The sequence below is a fragment of the Sinohyriopsis cumingii genome, unplaced genomic scaffold (genome assembly GCF_028554795.1).
Source record: "Sinohyriopsis cumingii isolate HCF-2022 unplaced genomic scaffold, ASM2855479v2 utg000349l, whole genome shotgun sequence".
NCBI lineage: Eukaryota > Metazoa > Mollusca > Bivalvia > Unionida > Unionidae > Sinohyriopsis > Sinohyriopsis cumingii.
The window spans coordinates 2048020-2075721 of record NW_028315889.1 but is presented as its reverse complement, the minus strand read 5'-3'; the positions used below and the strand labels follow the sequence as shown (position 1 = coordinate 2075721).

At 36.0% G+C, this 27702-nt stretch overlaps 1 protein-coding gene across 1 annotated transcript in view; it reads right to left on the bottom strand.

The window, feature by feature from the left end:
- The window catches only part of LOC149774322 (laminin subunit beta-1-like), a 133895-nt gene that overhangs the window by 42740 nt on the left and 63453 nt on the right, over window positions 1–27702 (bottom strand). The window contains exons 8-20 of the mRNA XM_089945399.1: window positions 26487–26666; window positions 25666–25775; window positions 24244–24459; window positions 19573–19728; window positions 15496–15616; window positions 14286–14413; window positions 10027–10216; window positions 9351–9494; window positions 8420–8651; window positions 6856–7019; window positions 5303–5527; window positions 4778–4977; window positions 876–972 (exon numbers count right to left, since the gene is read on the bottom strand). Coding sequence (XP_089801525.1) covers window positions 876–972; window positions 4778–4977; window positions 5303–5527; window positions 6856–7019; window positions 8420–8651; window positions 9351–9494; window positions 10027–10216; window positions 14286–14413; window positions 15496–15616; window positions 19573–19728; window positions 24244–24459; window positions 25666–25775; window positions 26487–26666 — 2163 coding nt within the window. The remainder of the gene's footprint in view (window positions 1–875; window positions 973–4777; window positions 4978–5302; window positions 5528–6855; window positions 7020–8419; window positions 8652–9350; window positions 9495–10026; window positions 10217–14285; window positions 14414–15495; window positions 15617–19572; window positions 19729–24243; window positions 24460–25665; window positions 25776–26486; window positions 26667–27702) is intronic.

Here is a 27702-nt window from a genome sequence, read left to right as displayed (position 1 = left end):
AGGATGAGAAAATGTTGAAGTTTTTTAAAAATAGTTTTGTAAGATTATTCTAGTCGGATACAGATTCATATATGAACTTGGTTATTATAATAATCCTGTACAGTAGTTCCAATGAAATGATTCAGTATGTAATAAGCAACTAAAGGTGTGTGCTTGTGTAATGTACATCATTGCATTTGTACATGACTGTGTCACATGTACTACACAGCTTTAGTGATTATATTTTTGGCTGTTTGGATGTATGGATGAGATATTAGCTTGGATGCAGAGTTGTATGACTTGGTAGGTTTATTAATAACCATTGTGTTGCTGTCAGTATGAAGTTAACTTGGAGGGAGATTTTGGTTGCTTCGTGTTGAGGGACCAAAGCTTTGGGACCAACAGGTCTGCAGCAAATGAGGGCTCTTGAGATCCTTCGGCAGTTCAATGAAAAGTCACCAAAAAACTGTCCAGTGAGATCTTAGCAATATTAATATTCTCAAGATGCATGGCAGCTATATTGGATGTCTGAAGGTCACCATATTCATTTAGGACAGTTAGACCTTTGGATTTATGTTCGTGTATATGGCAATCCTCCCAGCAGCTTATTAACAGTGATAATAAACTTGTATTAAAAGATGAAAGTCAACAGATAACACACAATGAATGAAATCCTATTGCATAAACTCTTCTGTGTTATAACCAATCAAACTAAAAACCAGAAAAGAAAAACCTTGAAAACATTATCAATATATGCACCATCAAGGTAGATTTCACAATATATGCATCATTTAACATCAATAATTTCAAAATGTAAAATAGAATTTTTTTCTTTCATTAAAACTTATTTAAATACTGCAACTTTATACCCAGTCTACAGTATGCTATATACTTACGATAGCACTGGAAGTTGGGGTCTCCCCAGAAAAAATTCTCACATTCACTGCATCTCCGTCCTCCTCGTCCTGGCTTACACTGACACTGTCCATCCAGCTAAACAAAGAGATCAAAAGAACATTTACAAATTTTACAAATGGTTTCTCAATTCAAACAAGATTTCACAGAATATTATGCTTTGCCTGCTCTGATAGGGAATATTCCAAATACCAAGCAAAGTTACAATAAAACAAATAGGTAATTGTAACCCATGAAAAATGTATGAATATTAAAAATCAGAGGACGAAGTTATTGCTAAACTGGCTTGATATCTGCCTAATAACTAAATCTACGAGTACTTGGCTTAGAAATCTGGATCATTAAGATTCTTTCTGCTGATATTTCTTCCAATGTTGTCGATTGATTATGAAAACTTTGATGGCATGTCAGCATCATTTGTCCAATATTTAAAGATCTTTATACCAGGATGCTTTCTATCAAAGTAGTCAAATTCTGGGGAACATTTTTCTTGTGATAAAATTATTTAAATATTTTTCTATTTTTTGCAATGGCAGCATTACTGAATGATGGATGATGGATGAGCATCATTTTTAAAAAATTGTCAAGCTTCTTATGCCAGGGTGTTTTCAGCTGAATCTAGAACTTTTTTGTTGTGTTTATTCTGAAAATGTTTTTTTCCCTTCAGTATTTAGTAACAGTGACTCAATCTTATTGCATATGAGCATAATTTATTTAGTTTTTCTATTAAAAAAATTTCAAACAGTTGCCATATTTGATTTCAGGTTGGCATCATTTGTACAAATCTTAAAAACCCTTTAGACCAGTATGATTTCAATCAAATTTACTATTATTCTGCTGAGCAAAACTTAAAAGTTATTTAATGGTTTTCTACAGTTCAAAATGGCAGCCATATCTGATGGTAGATTGGCATAATTTGTAAAGATTTAGCTCTACAGTTATTATGTACTTCTGAGAGAGGGACCATTTTAAGATCGAGCTGTTTGCGTTGGCAGCATACAGTGGTGAAAATGTTGGCATACCTCTATGCTGCTTTTATATACTTAACTGAAATATGTTTATGCATGGTAATTATGGAAGCTATGCACTATCTGAAGTGGGCAGCTGATCAAAATGGCTGTTCCCATGTCCTCCAAAAATGAGGCTGAACTAGTTCAAAGTACACTAAATTTAGCAGTTATTAAAAAAGGGGAGAACTGATTTTACCTGAGAAGACAATAGCAGCTTCTTAAAGTGCAATAAAAGAATCATAAAATATAGAAAAAGTACACAATGTTATCAGCTCAGTGTTTACCAATATACCTTTAAAGTCCAGGAAGTGATAATGACCAAGCACAGCTTTCAGTCTTTTGAGAAGTGCACATCTAAAGCAAGGGCAAGCTGTGTACTCTATAATGCATATTTTACCCATCATGCACCAAAATAAATGGAATTAAAAGTTATTTTAATAAAACCCCAAGATAACAAGGTCTTTTTAAAAATAATCAGGATAACCAGTGAGGAAAACCTGGGAAATTCTTTTTCTTTAAAAATTGAATCCTAAGCAAAGAATGAAACTAGAGCGGAACCATGCATCTAAAAACCTTTCATCTGAGGATGCTGTCAAATTTGGCACAATTCTATTTCCGTATATACTCGCATATAAACCCATTCACATATAAGCTGACCCCAAAAATGAATAGGTTTAAATACTCATGTATATGCCAACCCACAAGTCCCAGACAATATCACAAGATGCACGTGGTAAGTTATAAATGCATTTATTTAGGGAAACTTATATTACCAAAAATCACACGTAAACCTCTCTTGGGGTTGACATGTATGATTATTACACAAAAATGGTATAAATTTGTTTGAAAAGTCATGAAATTTATTTAATTTTCTGTTCTTATTGCTTCTACCTAATTCAGATTTGTGTATAATTTGATCAGATGTTGACAAGAATTGAGCATTTGTGGGTTGCTGTAACACTACCTCTCCCTTTTGACTCAATTATTGTTTGTTTAAATAATGCTTCAAAAATTATGTTAACACTGTAAAAGGAAACACCGAAACATCCAGCTTTCCACTGTATGGAAAATTATGATGTTGTTCAGCCATAACACAAAAGTAAAACAGATTGATGATGACCTTAGTTGATCTGTATTCAGAATTTTAGCCTTTATTATCACCATTCTTTCATAATCATGTAACAGTTATGCTGGTTATGTGCCGTGCACAAATGAACATGTGTACCTTTTCATAAAGATTACCTCAATTTGTACCATCACTTATATCACTGAAAAAGAGTAACTCATGAGCACATGGATCAATGTAAATGACCAACTAGCTGAAGTGTTATCTGGAGGAATGCGATTTGGTTGAAGAAATGAATAAAGCAAAATCTGCATCAAATATGTCTGGGAATACACAAGGATTAAAGTGTCAAAAGGCATGATTTGCACTGTGTAAGTACTGTATATTATAGTACAGCCTGGTTTCCTGGGTAAACTTGAACCGGCCTGTGAATATTTAAATATTTATTCACCTTTATTTAATTTCCTGCTGGAAAAATTAGAAAGTATGCACATGCAAAATAATAACAAAAGCAATCATAATAGTTTATAACAGTTTAGTAAGTGTTGGGACACCAAGAAAGTATTTTTTTTTACATGCCTATAAGTCTTAGGACACATTTTTTTTTTTTTCCATGTCCCAAGATTTACAGCCATTATTGTAGTCAACAGAAAAATCTTAAAAACTTTCAAGTTTAGACCCTGGCCCACAGATAGGCCACCCCCCCCCCCCTTCTTGCAGGTATTTATTTTTTCCTAAATTATTAAGCTTATATGCGATTATATACGGTAATAACTTCTGAATTAAAGCTGTTTCAAGTTTTATCTAATTTTAGTAACAGTAGCCATATTTTGGTGGTAGATTCAGCAGTTTTATAAGCAAATTAAAGGTTTTTCTATGGCAGCCATGCTTGCTGGTGAATTAAAATTATTTGTATAACACAAAAGCCCTTTAAGTTGGGATGTTTTCTGTCAAAACTGATCAAAATTCTGCCTAGCAGCTTTTGACAAAAGTTAATTTTAAAGTCTTCCTATTCTTTTTTTCTCAATGTGGCCATATTTGAAAGCAGAAAAATATTTTAAACTGTTAAAGAACCTAATACTAGCATGTTTTTTCTTATCTGGTCAAATTTCTTTTGAGTATTTTCGAAGAAGAAGCCATTTAAAAGTTTTTTCTATTGTTAGCAACAGCAGGTTTACAGGTTGGCAGATGGACATAAATTGAATTGAACATATATTGAACATATACTGATACAACATATTTGGCTGTGGATCGGCATCACTGAAAAAACTAAAGATCTCTATGACAAGTTTGGTTTAAACTGGTCTGAAGAATGCCAGACACCTCAAGACAGATGATTGTGAATTTGCTGATTTAAAGCCATTTTTCAGCACATGATAGGATATACATGACAGCCAGAATATCTGGTGGAGGAAGAAAACAGGAGAGCCCTGGGAAGAACCATTCATCCATGTGAAGCTACTGGCAAGGTGAGAACCACAAACTACTCAGCCACCCAGGTACTGCCATGATGGATGAAGGGTCATGCAATAAGCTCACAATACCAACAATGACAATGCTGTCTCCTATGTCTTGCCTATGCCTCACAAGCGATACAATACAATTAATCAAAGGTATACTTTCTTTAAACATTTCATCAAAATGGGATAAAGATAAACTCCTCTTTGTCATACAGTATGACAAAAATTCACAATTTTCCCAGAGAGTCTGAAGAAATGTCTATGAAGTTTATTTTAGCCACCTGCGAAAGCATGCCATTACATTTCATAAATATCATTCCTCGCCATTGTTTTCTGCTCCAAATTACCTCATTGCACTCAGTTCCGAGAGAACCATCTGGGTCACAGTTGCAGGGTTCACTGCCAACCCCTTCGGTTAGGTTCCAAAAACCTGTGGCTGACCTATCACATCGTAAACCCACCACATTTGGCAGGCACTGACACTGGCCCGTCTCTCTATCACAGGGGCCTCCATTACGATCTGTACCAAGTGGACTGCATATGCATTCTGAAAAGAATATAACATTCATGATTACTCACAACATCTAATCTAACTGGAAACTGTATCTGTAAATCACTGATACCTACTATAAAATACTCGGCCATGGTTTTCAAAATAAGGTGGTCAGATGAGCACAGTTTTTTTATTATTATAACCATCACATGTCATATGACTGGTCATCACATTAGCTTTTCTGGTCTATAATCAGCAGAGCTAATAATAATAATAATAATAATAATAATAATATACATTACATTAAGACTTTTGATCACAACCAATTGTGTTTTTTTCTTTTTAAAAAAACAAAACAATCCTATAGCTAAAAACCTACCTTGACAGCTCTGTGTAAGAGCATTCCCATAATATCCAGGTTTACACCTCTCACAGTTGAAGCCCTCAGTGTTATACAGACATTTCAGACATTCACCAGTGGTGGTGTCACAGCTACCAGGAACATTGGGATCTATGTTGTTGTTACAAACACAGGGCTCACATGTACCACTCTCTATAGATGGATCTCCAAAAAAGTTGTCTGCACATACATTGCAGTTTGGTCCTAAAAAGGAAATTAGAAGTCATTCCTAATAATGCATTATGACAAAAATAATAAGAACTGATTTTTTTTATGATGCAGATAAAATTATTTGTATGATCAAAACAAAGAGAAATGGTAAGCAACTGACAAATGTAATTACACCCCTGCTTCTCCATTATTCTACCCCTACCCCATGATGGAGAGGAGCCAAAAATATAATCACAAATAAAAATTGCAAAGCAGTTGTCTGCAAGTGCATCTTCAAATGATGATCATAACATTTACCAAGTTCAGATATCCATAAAAAACTGTAGCACTAGTTTATATCATATGATTCTATTATATACTATATTCAGTTGCAAGACAAAAGTTCTAACAAAAACTGCAGGAGGGCCGGAAATTTCTTGCAGCTTTTTATGGTGCCCAAAACTTGTACAAATCTTCATGATGATCCATCAGAAACTTTGTCTAGTTGGTTCCACAAGTGATTCATCCACTGCATCAGGCTCCAAGTCCAAGGGCAATAACTCTTACAAAAACCATAGAAGCAGTGATTTGCTGATGTGTCTTCAGATGATGATCTTCATATTTCCCAAGTTTCATTGCAATCCACTGAAATCTGTGCTATATTCACAAGATTCTCTCACACACTGTATCCAGCCACATGACAAAATGGGCAACAATTCTAACAAAAATTGCAGGTGCATATGATTTATCCAAATGCACATCATCAGATGATATAACCAAAAAATATAATAAGTTTCACAGTGATCTACCAAAAACTTTGAGATTATCTGTGTTCACAAGATACTTTCATGTACTGCACAAAGTAAGTTTCAGGACTACAGTATAGCAATATGGATAGAATAAAAAGATTATTTTTTGTATAGACTTACTATGCACATAACCTTTAACCTGAAGGCCACAAAAGGCATAAGTTTCTTTATTGCCAGAAGTGCAAACCCTTCTTAAAGTCAGGTTATGAAGCTTAAACCAAAACCCATTTATTGAGTAACAATAACCTTGACCTTAAACTTCAAAATAAAACGGCCTCTTCTTAACCTTGTTCTGTGTGTGTGTATATGAAAAAGAAAGGAAAATTTACAAGCCAAACGTATTTCACTGATTATTTCCTTTAATGGAATATGTCAGAAATTATGCATGCCAATTAATTTGCTTCCTGACTGCTTGCATAGCTATAAACATCTTTTAATGACATTGTTTCAGATTATCTGAAGCTTGACTTCAAATAGCATAATTGCTGTTGATACAATAAACAATTTTGTTGGAATCTGATGGAAATATCAAGTGAACATCAGATTAAAAGGGCTGTCTTGAACTGTCCTTACCTCTAAATCCTGGGTAGCAATTGCAGACAACAGACTGAGAACGGGTATCAAGATCACAGCCATCTGCATGCTGTATGTTGCTGTAAGGTCCACCAGGGCACATACAGGGTTGGCAAGAAATTCTGTACTCAACACGAGGGTCACCATAGAAACCTGCCTCACACCTGTGAAGAAAATTAACAGGTTTACTTTAACTGTATTCATTAACTTTTATAAGGATGATAATCAACATGGGTAATCCTTCTTGAACTTTGATGGACTTGTACAATGATGCACAACCCTACAATGAACAAAATACAACAGAATTATGTAACAAGAAAACGGATGGACAGCTGTAGCAGTGTAGAGACATATGGACAAGGATAACATGTGTTACTTCTTCATTTACAAGGCTTGATGAATCCACTTGCCCAATGCTCCTGACGAGTTCAAGTTCATATATCTGTATGTATATCAACATCTTTATTTATTGTTTTATATGAACTACATGCTTTCTGTTACATAAATGCCTGTAATTTCATTCATCAATGGATCCTTTATTTTATGATACACTTTCAAAGTATGTAACTTACATCTTGCAGTCAATATCAAGATCAGCATTTTTCGCATACTTACATAATAATGTGAATGCTTACTAACTGAAACAATTTGCGACAAATATGTAACAAATATGTTGATTCAAGCTTGTGTTAAATGTAATATTCTTATCTATAGAGAATCTGCGACTTTCAAGTCCTAAACAAGTCACAGAAGTGGTTGAGTGATCTTCCTTGTCATTATGCTGGCCAAGGAAACTGCATAGGCAACTTTATGAGCCAATGAAACTGCCAGGGCAACTTTATTAACCAATGAAACTGCCAGGGCAACCTTATGAGCCAATGAAACTGCCAGGGGAACCTTATGAGCCAATGAAACTGCCAGGGCAACCTTATGAGCCAATGAAACTGCCCAAGCAAATATACAAGTCGATGAAATGTTCTAATCTTATTGCTCAAAGCTAGCTTGTCAATGACTGTTTTGATCACTTTCCCTAAGTATCTAACAAGCACAAGCAGTATTTATCATCTGTTGTTTATATAGTTATTACAGAAGACATATTCCATGCATACTTTTGGTAAATAATTACATGAATAAAAATATGACTTTCCAAATCATTCAGGTGTGTAAATAAACAAATCAGTACAATCTACTTCCATTTCCAGGACAAACCTTCATTACTGATGATCTAGCCAAAGATGCAAGTTATCTACCTGCATGTATCTGGATGTATCTTTCTTGATAACTTCAATTATGGGCATAAGTTTGTGATGTGCTAAAGATGAAAAAAAATAAAAAAAGCTGTTTATCTGTAAAAGAAATAAAGGTAACAAAATTTCAAGAAAACATATTCCATCTTATTTTACCCTAATTTGTAACTTTTGGTATGATATCACACTCCCATATTTTTGGAGTGAGCACAGATCTCTAGTGGGAAAGTTCAAAATTTTGACTTTTACAAAGATTTGTCCAGCCCTGATTTGTGGTCAGATATAGAAACCTGTAACTTCAACAACAACAGTTTCACCTTTCACAGTTATCGCCTCTTGTGTGGTTCTGACAGTTGATACACCTTCCTGTCAAATCATCACAGACTTCTGCATTGCCATTACACTGGCATTGCCTGCAACGTGGGAATCCATAATAGCCACGGGTACACACATCACAAATACGGCCATCTACATTGGGCACACACAAACACTGACCAGTCACAATGTCACAGAAATTATCACGAGCTCCGATTGCATGGCAGTTACAAGCTGCAAGTGAAAAAAACATTCAATGATATAACAAGAAAATGTTTGTTTAATGAAGCGTACTATAAAGTTAAAATGTTTCCATAACAAAGTCATCTAATTTTGCAACGGGACAGATGCTCAAATGATTTACTTGAAATGAACATTCACAATTTTATCACCTGCATTTCTTGTATCAATAGGTTAACAGAACATCCCTTGACTTAACCCCTCTAATTTCCTTTACAAGTGCTAACTGAACTTTGTAAAATAAAATAAAAATAGGATAGGAATATAAATATATAAAAAATGAATGAACATCAGTGTCTGAAGAAATCCTGGCAGACTCCAGCATTATAAACTAAAATCTCTGTGTCTGCATCTAATATGACACATACGGAAACAGTCTTCATTCAATATCGCAAAATATAGCAAAGGCACAGAGTATGAGCCTTCATAGCTCATATACATGTCACAATGTTAGTGTCATAACAAGCAAACTGGTGCTTTTCTGAGTCACCAAAGAAGTATTTATAAAGCAACAGTGTCAACAATACAAAATATTTAGTTAGTTGCATATGGCACCAGTCAATCTATATGAATACGATGGAAAGGCATGTTAATTGCAAATATTTTAGAAAACAATGATCATTACAACAGTACACATTCCATTGTTGTTGGTTTTTTTTATTATTTTCTATCATTCAGTCTATGTGCACTTACGAGTACAGCCATTTGGTCCAAAGCCATATGTTCCTGGAGCACACTGATCGCAACGACGTCCCACAACATTGTGTTTACACTGGCACTGACCACCTACTGGATCACATTCAAAACTCAGGGAACCAGTCAAATCACAATCACATTCTGTAAATTACAGGAAATATCTTTATGTATGAATGTGAAGCTGACTCTTGATAAAACAATTATAAATATCACAAAAACTTTTCTGCAAACCAATAGTCAAAACATTATTTTATCTGTTTCATATCTGCTTTTAAATTTTGTTTCAAAATTAACTGCCTATTTCACTGAAAGAAAATTACATGGGGAATTTTTTGTTTCATTTTTTCAGCATGTTTCCTGGGATGCTCAAGCTGTAGTGTAAGGCTGAATACAAGCAATGTATCAGTGAACACAAAACTAAAGGATGATAACAATGTTTGATAATGTTTTAACTGTTAATTTTGGTTCTATAGGCCATCTATGGTAGAACCAATGTGCAGAGACCAACCCACCGATGGTGTAAAAGAAAAATGCCACTGTCATCATTTTTCTAAGTACAAAAATGATTCTCTGTTTATAAAATCAATTGTGGGTAATTAGCTTTTCATTTATCTGAAGACTGATAGACTGCTATGGTGAAGCATATTGCTGAGATTATAATGGTTCAACAGACCTAATGCCTTCTGATGAATAATTGCAGAAATACTGAAAGTCAATTTGCGGCAAGTCTCTGGAAGTTCTGGACGATGCACATGAAGCTGTAGTTCTCTACATCTGTATCGAATGAAATCGTACTTCATATACTCTGGTAGTCCTGGTCCCTGGAATATTGGAATGCTCTCTGTGCTCGGCACAAGGATAATCTGCAAGATTTGTAATTGGACCAAGAATGTAATACAATTTTGGTTTTAAAAAAAGACAATAAAGACTGTTTTAAATATAAGCAAGACAAGAACTCTGTGGAATAACAAGTCCTGGTTACAGAAAGTACTGTGATGTTGGTTATTATAAAAAGCAAATTTCTAAGTAAATTATGTTTCTACAAGAATACTTAAACAATCACATTATGTTAGGAATATTAGCCTGCTACATCACGAATCCAGCCCTACTAAAAGACTAAAATCATCTTTTTCCGGTCTCATAGACAAAGGGCGATAACTCTTGCCCATTACCTCCCCATGCCATTGCTAGGTGTCACTAGTTTTTAGCTGAGTGATATATTAAGAAGGATACATGCATGGCAGGGTGGTTGAGAGAGTTTTTAAGTAATGTGACACATCGTTTCAAAATTTGCTCTCTCCTTCAAATATGTTCCCAAATCAAATTACATTAGGAGAATAGGAAATAAGAAGTGGGAAAGCTGAGCATCCAACCTCTACCTCATGTATTCTTAATAGAAATGATGATTGGATTCCCAATGTGAACAATAACCTGCTCTCCTAATTACATAAGCAATACAGCCTAGAGACCATTGCATATGGTTAAGAAAATAATTATTGAAATCATCTTCTTACTTACAAAATTTCCCATGCGAAACCAGCAAATCTGATAGGCTGTGTTGACTGCTTTAATTGGGTCTGGTTGTCATCTGAGCTGCTACCACTGGACCCACCAGATAAATGATTTGCCTCTGTGAAGCTAAATCTCTGAGATCAAAACTCAAGAAGGTTGACTATGCATGCCAGCCAACAGCCTCTACTATATCTTGGTTTGAAATGTAAGATTTAAATGTCACACTCAAAAAGATTGCTCTCATCTCATGAGCGATAATCTTAATAAGGCAATTCTGATCTTGTGCAACTTCTGAGCATGCCAAGAGTATAGCCCATTTCAATCATGAAGGGGTCATATACTGTTTCATAGATATCAACAAAAGAGGCATCTGCAGTGACATGACTTGTACATTTAAAGTAGTGCTTGAGCACAAGAGCATGATCTTGCATGGCCACTGCTCCTGACCTGTCTATGGAAGAAAGCAAGCGAACGAAAACTCTGTTTATCGACAGAGGGTAACCGTTGTCTCAAGAGGATCACTGAACCGAAAATAGTTCAGGTTGACGTAAAGTGCATTTAGCTTGCAGGAACTAAAGATATCAGGAAACATACTTTGTATGAATAGTAACTTTAGTGAAGAGTGGGCTAATGGCTTGAATTTATTTGAATTGAGCCATGTTAAACCCAGGACAGATTCCAGTTTGGAAACAGAGTGAGGCATTTTGGTTGATTGATGCCAAAATGTTTCTGATATCATAGAGCAGTAGTCTTTGATAGTAATTGAAGCCAACTGTTTCTCCTCAAAGAGCCAGAGAAAAAAGTCTGATGTTTAAGGACTGAAGCACTCAGAGGAACACATTATTGATATGGCACCAGTCCCTGAAAACATGCCACTTTCTGTTGTAAGCCTTCAGAGTGGAGGGGCCTTCTTGCTCTCGAGATTCTCTCTGCAATCAAAGGGTTGAATTGTTTGTCTCATGAAGGCTGCCATGATATGAGCCAAGTATGCAGAAGATGGTCTGGGCAGAGAAGGAACACTTGTGACCATAGTTGCTAGATAAGACTTGAGTTGGCCAGAATCTTCCTGGGTATATCCATCACTAGATCCAGTAGATCAGTGACCCAGGATTTGTCCCATCTAAGAGGGGCTATAAAAATCATCTTGCATTTCTGAGACTGTAATTTCTTACTTACTTTTTGTATCTGGACCAACGGAGGGTAGGTAGGCAAATGCCCACAACCCTTCCAACTGATTGACAGTGCATCCATGGCCCAGGCTTCTGGGTATGGGACTGTAGAGACAAAGGTGGGTAACTTATGATTCCACTTTGTCGCAAAAAGGTCAATCATCAGATGCCCTCAAAATGTACGGATCCAAGTAAAGGACGATTCCAGGAGAGACCATTCCGTGTAAAGCACTTGACCTTTCCTGGATAGCAATTCAGGAAAGACACTGAGTCTGCCTGGAATGTGTGTGATTTGCACGTTGATATGGAGATTGTTGCTATAAAGTAGAAACTGCCAGATCAGAACTCACAAATCTGGTGAATTGGTGCACCCATTAGAGGTAGATCACCACCACAGAGTTCTTGGGCATAATGAGGACCATTCTGCTTGGGAGTCAATCCTTCCAGAAATGGGTAGCACCACTGATGTGGGAATTATATTATCTCGTGTGATCATAGCTGTTAGATTGAGGATACTTGAAAAGGTGCACCACTGAGCTTGCATTGTCATTGGTACAAGGCGCATAAAAAACAGCCTAGCAGGATCAAGTCCATTGCTGCATTAAATAATCTGATAAGTATAAAAAAACTGTCTCACAGAAATCCCAATGCTGTTGAAAATGGACTCAACAAGTTCAATGATCCTGATTATGCAAACACAAGGAGCCTTACCAGATTCAAGTTGGTTATAAACTCACACCCTGATGGACGAAAAGCTGGGATGGATGGAAATCGGACTTTAATCAGTTCACTAGAAATCCTAGATGATATAAAAGTGAGAGAAAATCATTTCTACCTTTGTGCAGAATAGATGAAGTTGACCAGAACAGGATGATGATGCAATCCATAATCTTGGCAGTAACCCATGGGCTGATGTTGAGACCAAAGGGTAGGACTCTGAACCGTTAAACCATGTTAATTCCATGATACGAGGAGGATAGGGACATAAAAATATGCATCGATTAGACTGAGACTGACAGCATACTCATCCCTCTGGATGGAGAGACAGGTTGATCTTGCCATCTCCATTTTGAATTTCGGTGAAGCGATGAATTGGTTGAGGTGACCCAAGTCAGCCTTGAATAAAACCCCAATGATTGAGGCCTTTGCACAATCTCCAACACCTGTTTTTCGACAAGTGACCTGTTGTACAAGGCATCCCGCTCCCAGACTGATTGTGTATCTGTGAAGAGGGGGGAGAAGGAAAGGTGAGAGGTTGTATAAAGGGGAGAGGTTGTATAAATGAAATATGAAGCCCCGGGAAGATCCAGTGAGCCTGAGTAAGCCACCTACAGATAGGCTGTCTGCAAGAAATGGGGAGGGTAGATAGATTTTATAGCTGGGGGCTTGAAAGTGGAGAAATCTGTTTTTGTACTGCCTCAGCATGCTTGTCTCCTAGTTTGGTTAGATTGGGTTGGGATCTATATTGATTCACATCTGACTTGAAAGATTCCTTGTCCCAAGGCCGCTTAATGTTTGGCAGAGAATGAATGTTCACAGACCATCAAGTTGGAAAGGCAGTTACTGAGCTGATTGCCTCCTAACTTCTTAATTCTTCCTCCAAAAAGCAATGGTAACCCAAATAGTGTTGTCCATAAAGCTAGAGTGTAATGAGGCTTGAACAACGTGGACCACAATTACTAACATCAGGCCAAATTTTACCTCTATTTCCCTCGCTTACATCCGCACCTTTTTCAGACTCAATGGGCAAGTGTCCCTCCCACCAACTTTTAGCAGCACAGTGGACATAAGTCCCCCCCACATGGCTGAGCTTGGCCTTTGATCAAGGGATGTGTTTTAGTGCTTAAGTTATTATTCAAAAGCAATTGTTTTTCTTTTAATCATAGTGACCTTAATCTTTGACCTTTTGACCCCATGTCAATATGTTTCTTTCTTACCCAATGTGTAAGTCATCCACAAACTTTGCTGGAGGTAAATGGTACAGAACTGAATTGTTGTGCAGAATCCAGTTTTCTGGGTGAACATCAATACACTAAACAAGAATGTGTACTATAAGGTGACATTGGCAAGGTATGCTGGCTTCAAATTCTTTTAAATCAAGGTATTACTTATGACATACAGAACTGGCACAAAGTTTTGTACTTTCATCCCATCTTTGAAGATTAAACTGAATTTTCCTATTCAAAGAGCAATGTTAAGTGTGTGTGTGTGTGTGTGTGTGACAGAGAGAGAGAGAGAGAGACATACTTACAGAATCTATGAGTGCAGTGGCTTCTGGGGTGTTCAGGTCACTCCTATACTTGGTGAACCCAATCCTAATAGTGTATTTGATTCCTTTCTCCAGGCAAGATTGAGTCGGAACAACAACATGCCTGCTTCCTGAAAATGGACACACATCAAGAACAATGTGAAAAACTTCCTTGTTGTATTTTCTTATGTATAACTTCATACCAGGGAAGAAAGTTTGTGTGCTTCAATTTAGATACAACTGTACTCTAAAATATAAATACAAATAATAATAATAACATGAAATGTACAACTTATTAATTGCAACATGAATAATCAATGATGGAAATAAAGATAAGAAAGAAGAGGACTCCTCTGCTGATCCAAATTTGAATTTCATACTCTACAGGGCTTAAAAATAGCTGAAGCTGATGATCAACACTTTCATTAAATTATCACATCTATTTGCGTGAAATGGGATAGAAAAATATCCTTGAAAACATTATCGGACTCACAAAACATAACAAATCCAGGGCCTGCATGTTGAGCCAACAAAGAACTGTTGCAAAATGTGACTCTGACCCCAAGGTCACGAGGTGGAAAGAGTATGTACAGAATGAATTGTCTCAGCTTCATAATGATTCATGCAACTCTAGCAATATCATGTGACAGTTGTATCTGTAACAGACTAGTAAGCAGTTTATATGGTAGAGGCTGACAGTGCAATGTCACTGCAGTATGATGTGAAAATTGCACCTGTTTTAACTGTTAAGTAAAACTCCATCATACATCAGAGATTAACCATTCCCTTTCAATCCAGCAATAAATATCATGTCAGCTTTATTTGTGTAACTGGTCAGTAATATAGATCATAAAGTAGAGGTTGACCATGTCATACCATTGTTGTAGTATTATGAGGCGTTTATATCACATAACTGATTTGTACACCTAGATCATTTAGTAGATGCTGGTTTGCTGTTTGTGCTCATGTTCAAACCTTCATTTCAACTGAATCTGGGGCATTATCACTTGAAGCAAAACCAACTTGAGGCACAATTTGTTCTCATTTTTAAAAGAAAACTGATCATCAATATTTTATTTTGTATTCTGTCTTACTTGTAACATTTACATACAATGAAAATGGCCATCTTTTGTAGGCAGATCCTGGATCTCTACTTTCCAATGACTCATCCATTCTTAGTTCCTGATGTAATAATAACAAAGACTGGTTATACCTGGTTGAAGTGAGACAGCCTTGTTGTCATCTTGTGGGATAGCATTAGCACATGGTCCTGCCTGATCTGTAGGCCCAGGTCTCTCCACCGTAACTCGCACATCATCCCACTTCTCGGGCATCTATAAATGAAAATGTTACATAAAGAGTTATTTATTGATATGCCAATAAAAATATGAGTACCACAAAAAAGGGATATTGATATTCATGTTACAGATACCAGCCAAAATATAACAGGTGATGTGCACATATCATTGTAAACATTGTACATTATAGGCAATGCAGTTCTGAGACTATTTTATACCTGGAAAAAGAAAACGAATGAAGAAACGTTTGCTTTAAGTAATGCAGTATCACCAAAGCCAGGGGCAGCATTATAAAAACATTAAAAAATGTAAGTTACTCCAATGTTTAATTTTAATTGTTAGTAATACCACAGGGTCAGAAATCACATTCTCATTTTATGTCCATGATCATTAAGCAAGACACCCTAATGTAGTACTGGACACTTGTTAACAGAAACTTATTACAAATCTAAAACCACTTAAAACAGATGACAACCCATGGGTATGCCTATCAGGAATCACACAATCAATTTCTCAGAATCTAGGCAGCCCATCCATAATGAGCATCATGTTCAATAAAAGAAACAACCTACTACAATCATTTTACATTTTCCTACATAAGCCTATACATTCCTGTACTCATAACAATTAGTCTAATTAGAATTTTAAAAAATATATCCATCACTCAAATGCCACAAAATGGACAAAACTCAGAATGGTTGGCAACTCTGTTTTGTGATGTATATTTAATTTGTATTGTTGTTAGCTTTTTCTCATGATTATATATTATGTATATCTGTATTCTGTATTTGACATTTGTCCAAAATCAAGTTAACGGTGTACCCAACCAGTGACATTTATTTTGTAAATATAATACATAGCTATTATTTCTCTATCAGTGTGGTCAAGTACAGGGGTATATAATCTTCTTTACATTCTCTTTATTTATTCTTGCCTTAATGTCTGATGCTGAATGAGTCTTACTCTTGTGTTACTCTTTTACCATAGAAAATTCCCATGGCATCATGCTGCTAATATCTTTTTAGCATCATTTGTGGTTGGCTGTTGCACTGTGCTTATTAATGTCATCTTGACCACCAAATCGTATTGAGAGAGGCTATGAGCAACATTGGCAGAATGCATGATAGGCCCCGCAAGTCAATGGACGAATGAAAGCAAACTGATTCTCCCAATCACTCCTATATTTTTGATCCCATTTCTTTTTCTTGGCTGCTGAAAATTCATCAGTTACTTCCTTTTCTTCTATTTTTTGCTTCTTGCTGAGAAACTTATTCATTATGTTACTGAGATTTGCTGATGGGGTTGGATAAAGAGAACTACACTGTGAGACAATCTCTTTTGTTTTAGTGGATGAAAACTGGAAATCAAGCTGGCTATGGCAAGGTACTAAAAAACATACCAGACACAGAAAAAACAAATGCAGAAAAAGGAGACGGAAAATGATGTTTTTGTTTTAAAAAAATAAAGATTGTTTTCTTTCTTGGGGAATCAGGAGACAGGTCCAAATATTCGGATCCTCCCAATCTTTTCAGTAGGGTTGGCAGGTCTGTAGTTTAAAAGCTAAAAAGCAGCAGGCATAAAATGTTTAAATATTAATGTAGGTAGCCATGGATAAACAATGAAAATACAGACAATACTGTTACAGGTATATGGGAAGAGTCCCTTGAAGGGATTGATGCTACTTGCCAGAAAGAATTTCCAGGTCTTTTTATTTTTAAAATTGCATGTTGTAGTGGCAATCATCTTTCTACCATGAGCAATACTCAAACTGACACAACATGATGTCAAAAGAATAAATTCCTGATTTTTTTCCAAGCAAGACTACTAATCTAAATCTTTCTTTTATACCTCTGTGTGGACTGTTTGAACTTTTTAAGCACCTGGCTGTCTCTTTCCACTGTTTTCTCATTTGTAGGATATTTCAAGACAATGCTAAAAATCTAAAAGCAAAAGCTTGATCATGTTGGCATTCTTCATGAAAAACATGGGCATACTGAAAACACTTGAGGTACTCCTGTAAAGTTAGTCTGGTTCATTGACCAACTCCAATGAATCGAATAAGAAAACCCTGATCTAGTCCAAACCAGGAAAATTATGTCGGAATTGGACCATAACAATCGTATTTTGGTATTTTTGCTATTTTGTACTTAAGTAAATTTAAGGGTCATTTCAATAAAACTTAGTCAAATCATGTGGGTTGGCAGGTCAAGATGAGAACTACTTTTATTTGGTCTAGTTACAGACTGCCATGTTTTGATCAATATGACCATCCAACCAAGAGGAGGAGCCATATCTTTTCATAATGATCCTCAAGGCAGACATTTTTGAGGTTATACCTGCATGATTTTAATTCTGGAAAAGTAAGTTTAGTTCTGGAAAAGAAGCATTACACAATTAGCATCACTTTCATTTGGAGCATATAGCGAACAATGTTTTAATAAAAGCCACGTCAATATGACCATCCCTTAAAGATGGCTAGTGATAACAAGATTTTCCAGATGGCAACCATAATCATTATGTTGAAGGTCTGATCTGCACTAACATGACAATCAAGATGAAGCAGCTATAACATGATTTTCCAGACAACTACTATGGCAGGGATTTTGGCGGTCTGATCGGCACCATTTTCATTTAGGACCAACTAGATATCACAATATTTTTTAAAAACAAAAACCTGATGTCACCACAACTATCCATTCTGGAGAAGAAGCTTTAACAAGATTCCAAGATGGCTACCTTATTGGTCATACTGGATGTCAGATCAACAGTTTTCATTTAGGTCCAACCAGACATCAAGTGTTTTTGTGAAAACTCCACATCAAAGCACCATTATTTAACAAACTGTGATAATGTCCACTACAGTACAGGTCTGCATATTACACTATGCTCAATATATTGTGGTACTGTATATATTGGTGTAGTCTGTATTACGCAGTTTGGACCATAATGCAAAAATCAGGAGTGGTGGACCCCAAAAAACATGTTACAATGAGGGAGAGCTGTATAAGAAATATTTACGTGAAAATCCCTTGTGGACAAGACTATTTGTTCAGGAGTAGCAATAAACAGATTTTCAAAACCAATGCCATTGCTACATTAAATGTCAGAATGCCATCATTTTCTTTGGGTTGTTTTGAAATGGCAGCATATTAATGGTTACATCATGCTGTGGAAATGGAAGCATAATACCTTTCCCCAAGGACATGCTGAGGCAGCTGATACAGGCAGGTATCCAACCTGTGATTAAATGTTTGAAGCTCTTCCAAATCTTTTCATTTAGGACCTAGTAGACATCATATGAAGGCTTTTAGCGAATGTCCTATCTAGATATTAAAATTGATTCTGGAGCACTGGTAATAAGATGCTCACGATGAAGACATTGATTGCCATACTGGTTGTCTAAGGGGGCACCATCTTCATTTAAGACAAACAAGACATCAGAAGTCTTATAGTGAAAACCCCGTGTCAAGTTTAACATCTATTTAGGATGAGTAGCAATAACAGGACACCATTTTCAGCTAGAACCAACTACATATTATAAGAAGTCATTTAGCGAAAATCCCATGATGATATGAAAAATGGATGTCTTAGGATCACCTTTTTCATTTAGGACAAAGTAGACACTGAAATGAATGTGTTTACATCATTTGATGACCATCCTCCCAGTAGTGTGGGAGTAACCACAATAGCAAACTTGTGCTAATAGACAAATTGCCATCGCATAAACTCTTCTGGTCTTTGAGCAGTGGAGCTAAGAATTTATTAACACTTAAGTTACACAGACATTTTAAACCAAAGCACTGGAATTTATCATCCCTTTACAACTGAGTGCCTTGTTATATAACCATTTATGTCACGAACCATTTAATGAATACTTTGATGACAATGTTAAAATCTTGTAGGTAGTGGTTTGTGGGGCAAAATGACACACTCTTACTGCATTTTATTATTAATACAACATTCAGAAACTGATCAACTTGTATCATACAAACCCTTGGATCATAGCGAATTACGACATCATAATACATGGGGAAATCCACACGGACATCAGTGAAAAGCAAAGCATCTCCCTCCATGATCCGCATGAAACCTGGCCCTGTCCAACTCTGGTACCCAGGAACTGGCTCACGGATGAATACCCTGGTATTCTGAAATTACCAAAAGGTTAATGATATATTTTACGATGTTTTAATAATATTTAAATATACTTTTAAAATGTTTTGAGAATGTAAGTCATTATCAGGGTTTTACAACATGTGCAAATGGAGTAAATCACATACTGTACCTGAAATTCACATCCTACAATCTGGGCCAGGTCTAATAATGTTTCAAATTTGCCATTATGGGGTAAGGATGTGCTGAAAATTTTTAAATTCCTGGCTTTCACAAGTCATTTTATGGTAATGTAGCAGTCAAGAACTGTAGTTTGTCAGCTTTGTTCTCTTGCACCTGTGTAATAATGTAAATATAAGTGCAATCTGACAAAGTTCAAAAAATAGCCACTGCAAAGATCTAAAAATAGTTGCTATCTACTAAATAACCAGTGTTAACAACAAGGCTATCATATCATGCTGAGTCAGCATCAGCATTATGTCACAACTTAATTAATGATTTATGCAATCAGCAGCCACTTCTTATCTAAATCAAAATGAAATTAGAGAATGGTCAAGCTTCATCGAAAACATTCCACAATAAAGTGTTATAGGTCAAATGGCTGCTGGAATTTTCCTGGCATTTTAAAGATGAAACTGGTGATACGAAATACAAGACTTGGTATGACCAAAATGGTCAAACACACTTTGCAACATTGGGGTTGCTGACCTTCCAACACTCAGCACTGATTGACACCAGGAATCAGAATGCATTGTGTGCTCAAAAATCTAGGAATTCAGGGAAATAATGTAGAAATCATAAAGTAGCATCTAGAAAAGGAAAAGCCTGTAAATGAAATTCTCAGTGATACAGTAGAATTCTGTATTCAAGAGGAATTATCTAACAGCAAATTTCCAAACGTCCTTAACACATGGTATGTACAAGCTTATGTAAACTGAGGATAAAAGAGAATTTTTTTTAATCAGCCTGAAAACCAATTACAGGATCTATTTGTAATATGCAGAGGGGCTAATATTGTTGTTTACAGTTTACCAACATATAAATGAAATGAACACAATGGATGGAATACTGCCCTTTATTGGTTGACAGAAAATTAATCTCAGCAGATGCAGTACACCATTTTCATTCAACCAATGAGAGGTCATTATTCCATTCAGCTCACTGCAATTACATATTTAGCTGGTGTGATCATGGCCATGTCAAATGTGGGCCTATGATCCAGAATCCTATGATCCATGTGGGCCTATGATCCAGAATCCTTTCAACGTATAATAGCAAGTCAAACTTTGTGTAGGTATTCAAATTTGAATGCTGGAGCTAAACATTGGTAATAAATTTATTATGCTACATAAAGTGTAGCTTGAAATATCAGCATTCATTCTTAAACAGGTTGTGTGAAATGAGAGATAAGTGTCCTCCTTTATAGGGTTAGTACATGTATGGTCTGTAGATAAATTGCAAGCAAAGATATAAGCCCCTGTGGCAGTAAGATGATTTTAAAATGTAAATTCAGACATTTCCAAATATTACCGATTACTATTTTTTAAAGCCATCCTAAAAAGGATAATAAAATAAGTACTTTGGTAGAAATCATGCTGACCATTCCAATTATATCTGTTTCTAATCCAAATTTACTCTGCACAAATATCAAGAATGGGGTAGGAAAAGTCAGAGGAAACACTGTTTAATCAGTTCCCAGTGAAATGGGTTTCAGCCAACAAATTAGAGTCAAGAGTAAGCCAGAACACAGATTGAGGGGCCATCAAACAAAATTACTATAATAACAGCTAGGGCAATGAAACAAGAAATCACCACCAAGGTAGTTAATCAAGCCAGGAAAATAATGAAATCAAACTGAACTGTATGTTCGCATATGCCACATACACGATTCACTTCATTCTTTTATTATTCTGTTATAAACATCTTTCCTAGCATTGTGCACATTTACCCCTGCAGCATGTTGTTATAACCTTTGTTTCCAGTCCCAAAGGGTATGAAAACCCACAGGTATTCAAAGTGTGTATAACCTGAATTAATATCAAAGTTTTCTTAAAGTATGCTACCCATCTATTTCTCTTCTCTGTAAATTATGGAAGTGAAATGTCTTGTACCAGGAATTATCAGAACAGAACTATACCTGTAAGTGTCTCTGTGATTCACATCTTTTTAACATGATGCATTTATTTTATTTGTATTATTTTAAAACATTTGACTTGTAAATGCTACTATCAATTTGGGGACAAGTCTTTAATCTGAGGACATTAGGACATTCAATGCTAGTTTTACCTTCCGAAACTGAGTTTTATGCTGCAATGCAGTGTACTCCAGAGGATCATTTAGGGCAAAGAACAGCAGCTATCTTTCAACAGTGCTTCAAGGTGCAACTTAAATTGTCTGACTTAAACCTAGGATTTTTTATTAAAAAAAATATTTGTGCAAATATATTACTACACATATAGCTCAGAACAACTTCACAATGGGACTTAAATACTGAATCAGATGCATCTACTTCGGACAGACATGCTTATGATTTTTTGTTGTTGTTGTTGTGGGGTTTAACGCCATTTTTCAGCACACAATAGGCTATACATGGCAGCCAGTATTAATGGTGGAGGAAGAACCCAGGAAAACCCCGGATAGAACCACCGACCCATGAGAAGCTACTGGCATGCTTTCTCACATACCCACACTGGCTGAATCCGAGACTCGACATGCTTATGAAGAGAACTATGTTTAACCAAAGGCATGCTTTTGAAGAGAACCACATTTTAGTAAAAGAATTTTATTACATTGTTTTCAAAGTAGCAGCTGCATATGAAACCTTCTCCTCAAATACACGGTGCTGTTTATATAGTTCTGCGAGAAAGACTGCATGTGAAAATATGAATGCAATTTTACATGTCCTCAGCAGTCATGACCAGTCTTACCATTGGCACTCACTCTCGACGAACCTGATGATTATTTGATATACTGCACTTTCACTGACATTTAGCTGATGAAGAAATAGGTAGGTGATGATATTCTATTTTTTTGTGATGTTAAGATAACAAAGACATGCTCCTACTACCAATGACATACCTCTTTCCCATAACACAATAAAAAACAATCTATAAAAACTTCCACACAACAACAGTAGAACACTGGTGATTCTTATGGCATCAAAAGGGACTTGAGTCACGGAAATTACCAAGCTGTACATGGCTAAGGGGGAATGTTTTGACATGTATATTTAAACTTAAATATCTCGCTACCAGTTTATTGCATGGAGTTGAAACTGTCAGATATTTCATAAATCATCATATCAAATAATTTAGATCCGTGTCTTTATAGTTTATTAGGAGCAATCATTAGAACAAACAACACAGACCTTGATCTGCCAGTAAATTATGTGATGGCAGATCTGGGTCGACATTGCTTGCAGTTGAATTGGACTTATAATTGAGTATACATGGTAACAATACAACATTCAATGGCATGTCAAGGATTTTACTGTTGCAAATTTTGATGATCAACCAACCAGAAAGTCAGAGATGTTGCCAGGATTTTATCTAAAGGAGGGAGCTCCTCTTTTGTCCCCAAAAATAAGGTGGCAGTAGAAAAAAAAAGGGGGGGGGGGAGAAAATGTAGTTCAATATTTGCCTAACAATATCTCTTTCTTTCTGCTATACTCTGTTAGAACTCTATTGAAATTAAGATTTTTAAAGATGTTGCCTCTAGAGGTATAAACATTAATCTGTTCATTGTTTCTGATCTTAATCTGTGCCTTATCTGTGTACGAATATTGTACTGTGATGAGATCCCCCTCCAGTCTACTGTCTAAGCTAGCTTAGGCAGTTTGAAGAAGTTGTGAAACTGTTCATTATGTTGATTTTCCACAGCTTGTATGTACTGTCTTTAGGATACACTATTTCTCCAAAATAATATTTTTCACTAACATAAGCTCTGCTAAAATTTCACTTTCTTATCTCAGTGCTTTGCTGACTATCAGATTTCTTATCTGTTCCATAATGCTATCTAAGGGTCTCAAGTCCATCAATGCCATAGTGTCCTTTTTATTGTTATTGTTGTTGTTGTTGTTGTAGGGTTTAACGCCATTTTTCAGCACAAGATAGGCTATACATGGCAGCCAGTATAAATGGTGGAGGAAGAACCCGGGAAACCCCCGCAAAGAACCACCTACCCACGAGAAGCTACTGGCAAGCTTTCTCACATAACCACATTAGCCGAATCTGAGACTTGAACTCACGCAGACAGAGGTGAGATGGCAGTGATCCATAATGGTGAGAGCTTTAGACCACTCGGCCACTCGGGGCCCCTGTCCTTTTTAAGACAGATATTTGAACAAATGCCAAGCCAAGACAACCTATGTAGTTTTCTCCTGAAATATAAAGAAACTGCAGAACAAACAAAACAACTAAAAAAAGTTTTCCCTCCTCTGCCGTTTTTGCCTTGCTGGCTTCTTCAATAAACCTAGAAAATGTTCATACTACAAATCCTGAAAAGAGTCAAACTAGTTTAATACAAAACAGCAGCAAAACAGTAATACATACCCCAATGCCCACAGCAAATTCTGCTTCATACATATAGTAATCTAGTCTGGTGAAGAAATAGCCAGGCTGGACCTGGTTACACTGCCGGCCCATGATAAATGGCTTACACTCACATTCTCCAGTTATCACATCACAATCATCTCCTCTTGCTCCCCCAACATCACAGTCACACAGCCGGCAGCCATAGACATCAGCACTCATTCCCCAGTAACCTGGCTGTTGAGAAAAAATAACAAGGATAAAACTCCAAGTGCTAATCTGCATGTTCTAATACCATTAAGTATCATTGTTCTCCATAAAGCGAGTAAATGTGGTAATTTTGTGACATCAAATTTTTTTCGTGAATTCAAGATACAATAAATTATCATGCATCATGGTCTTTACCATGCAAAATATTCTCGCCAATTTCCTTGTCAATCAGAAAAAACTATCTGCTTGCAAGAGGCGCAATTTCCCACATTTTTTACAATTGTACTGCTTATTGTATATCCTCACTTTTAAGTGAAGTCCAGCTGCAAACTGCACAAACCCAAATCTGTCACTGCATAATTTGCTGGCCGATCTGGTCTATACAGTATGTTAGGAATAATCAGTAGAGCTTACAACAGTGACCTTGATCTGCTGGATCATTATGTGATGGCAGATCATGGTCTACACTGTTTGCAAATGAAGAACTGATGTCAGAATTGTCAAGCTGGAAAATACTTCTACCTAAGGATAAAATACATAATTAATAATATTAAATACACTGACATAAGTTACATTTTTCAAAATTTCAAGTTTGACATACTTGACTAATGATGAAATTGAACAAATTTACATTACTGCAGAACTTGTACCATGCACCACATATAGGACAAGAATTTAAAGGCTAAACTTTGTATCCTTGGATTGTAAATGGTTGGAGTGATAAAAATGTTTTACCAATTATTATTTTCAAAGTTCACATATAATTATGTACATGCATTTGGTTTCTTAAGTATTTTTAAACCTTTTTTTAATAAATGAACATCTCTCAGCCATGATTAACTTTTTGTTGTTGTTGTTGTTTTGGGGTTTAACGCCATTTTTCAGCACACAATAGGCTATGCATGGCGGCCAGTATTATTGGTGGAGGAAGAACCCTGGAAAACCCTGGGAAGAACCACCGGCCCACGAGAAGCTACTGGCAAGCTTTCTCACATACCCACATCGGCCGAATCCTAGACTCGAACCCACGCAGACATAGGTGAGATGGCAGTGATCAGTAATGGAGAGCGCTTTAGACCACTCGGCCACTCGGGGCCCCTAACTTTTTGTTGCTAACTGTGCCAGTTGCACAAGGACCTTTCCAAAGCATGTTACCTTTTGATATTTCAATCATTTGATTGGTCCAAGGTACATATTAGTAAATGTGCCACATTTTCCTCAATGTATACTTACATAGCACTGGTCACAATTCTTGCCTGTCACATATCTCTTACATGTACACATGCCAGTTGACTGGTCACATCCAAACCCTGGAATAGTTCCCATAGGGCTACAAGTGCAAGCTGAATTGAAAAAGAAGCAAAAATTAAGTAAACAAGTTTTGACTTGTAATCATAAATCCTCTCACCAACATGATTTGGTCTGGGCAGGATCTAAATCTGTTGCCTAATGGTAATGAATGTACTAAAGTAACTAAGACATCATATGAAGAAGGAATGTTGTTGGAATATGTTACCAGTACTCATTTTGGTAGATTAAAAACCAATTTCAAAATTGGGGGTCACAACAAAGCATGCTTAGTCTAGCTGAAATAGAATTAAAGATACTGTGGATGAATAATCAAACACAGACCTGCCAACCCTGACCAGTCATCTCAGTAAGGCAGTTGATTTTTTCCCGTAAAATTGACCACTTAAAATATCAATAACTGCTACTGTAAAGCTGGAAAATGTAATTAAAAGTTCGACGCATCAATGATAAACATTATGTTTAACTGAAAAGTTTGTAAATTACGCATAGACTTTATTTACCACTAGTACAGTTGCACAAACTCTAGCTTCAAACTCTATGCAGCTCAATAGCTTGTTGCTTGATATAAATTCCATTTCACATGATGACGTCATGTAGAATCTATGTTGGGTTTTGGATTACCAGACATATTGAATGTTATACCTCCACCAAAGGATAATAATCTAAATGTGAGTCTGCAACTACATCTTGTCTTTCATGGTTTATATACAATGATAAAGTTATGTATCAGAACTAGAACTTACGTTCACAACCTTCTGGATTATCATCCCTCAAATTCCAGAATTCACTCTTACATGTATCACAGCGACGTCCCTCAACATTCTGCTTACAGAGACAACGACCAGCAACCATACCATTGGCTGGGTCATCTCTGTTCTCACACTCCCCTTTGAACTGGGATCCATCTGGGTCACAGTCACAGGCTGAGGATGGACAAAGAGAAGATAATTACTCATTGAAAGAAAAACATTCAAACCAATTTTGTTAAAATATAATAAGAAAGCAAATCCATAGAACACAGCTGCATCCATTGGCAATTTTTAAAGAGAGACATAAATCAACAATGACTTATCGATCAGATCACAAATATAAGTTGTCCAGCACAAGACAAAATGTAAATCTTCATATCAAAGGGCGTAAGTTATAAAATGTCATATCATATGAAGACTTATGCAACATGTACATGTGTAGATCATCATACATTATGGCCAGTCTATTAAAGCAACATATACAATAACCATAACTGGTCCTTAACTTTACAACAAATTGGCATACTTATCTAACCATCACGACTGAATGATATTAAGATCTTGAAAGCATTATATTCATCCCATGCAAGTTTCAAGTAAATCCATCAAACCTATATTGGCAATTGCTAATGAAGGATTTGTAATAAAAAGTATTGACATTTATTTACATCAGCTCAAAATTCTAGATTAATTCAAAAAAGAATAAAGAATCAACTGATCACATCCATTAAAGATTGATTTCTCAACCATGCCATATTACATTAAAATATGAATAAAAAGAACAATAAAAATTGACGCAAACATAATTAGAAAGCTACATGTGAATCTGTATGACATGAAATGTATAAAACATTTGAAGTAGGCAAGAATACAAATTTATTACAATATATGTGGGGAGTTTTTTTATTCAACAACCTCTAACCTACTTCCATATTATCAACTTACTTATGTACCATCAATGTTCTATATATCCTCCTATCTCACAATATATTTTCCAAACTTGTAATAATTGTCAACAGAACAAAAAAATTCCAGAAACCAAGTACATTTTTAAGACCAACAAAAATAATAAATCAAAACAAAATGAAACATAAAATAAGTACTGTTTTACTTGTTCTCAAAAACAGTTGTCACAATAGACTGTCAGACCATGAAACAGTTTTGATTACACATAATGTTGCACATAATACAGGTGTGTCTATAGGCATCA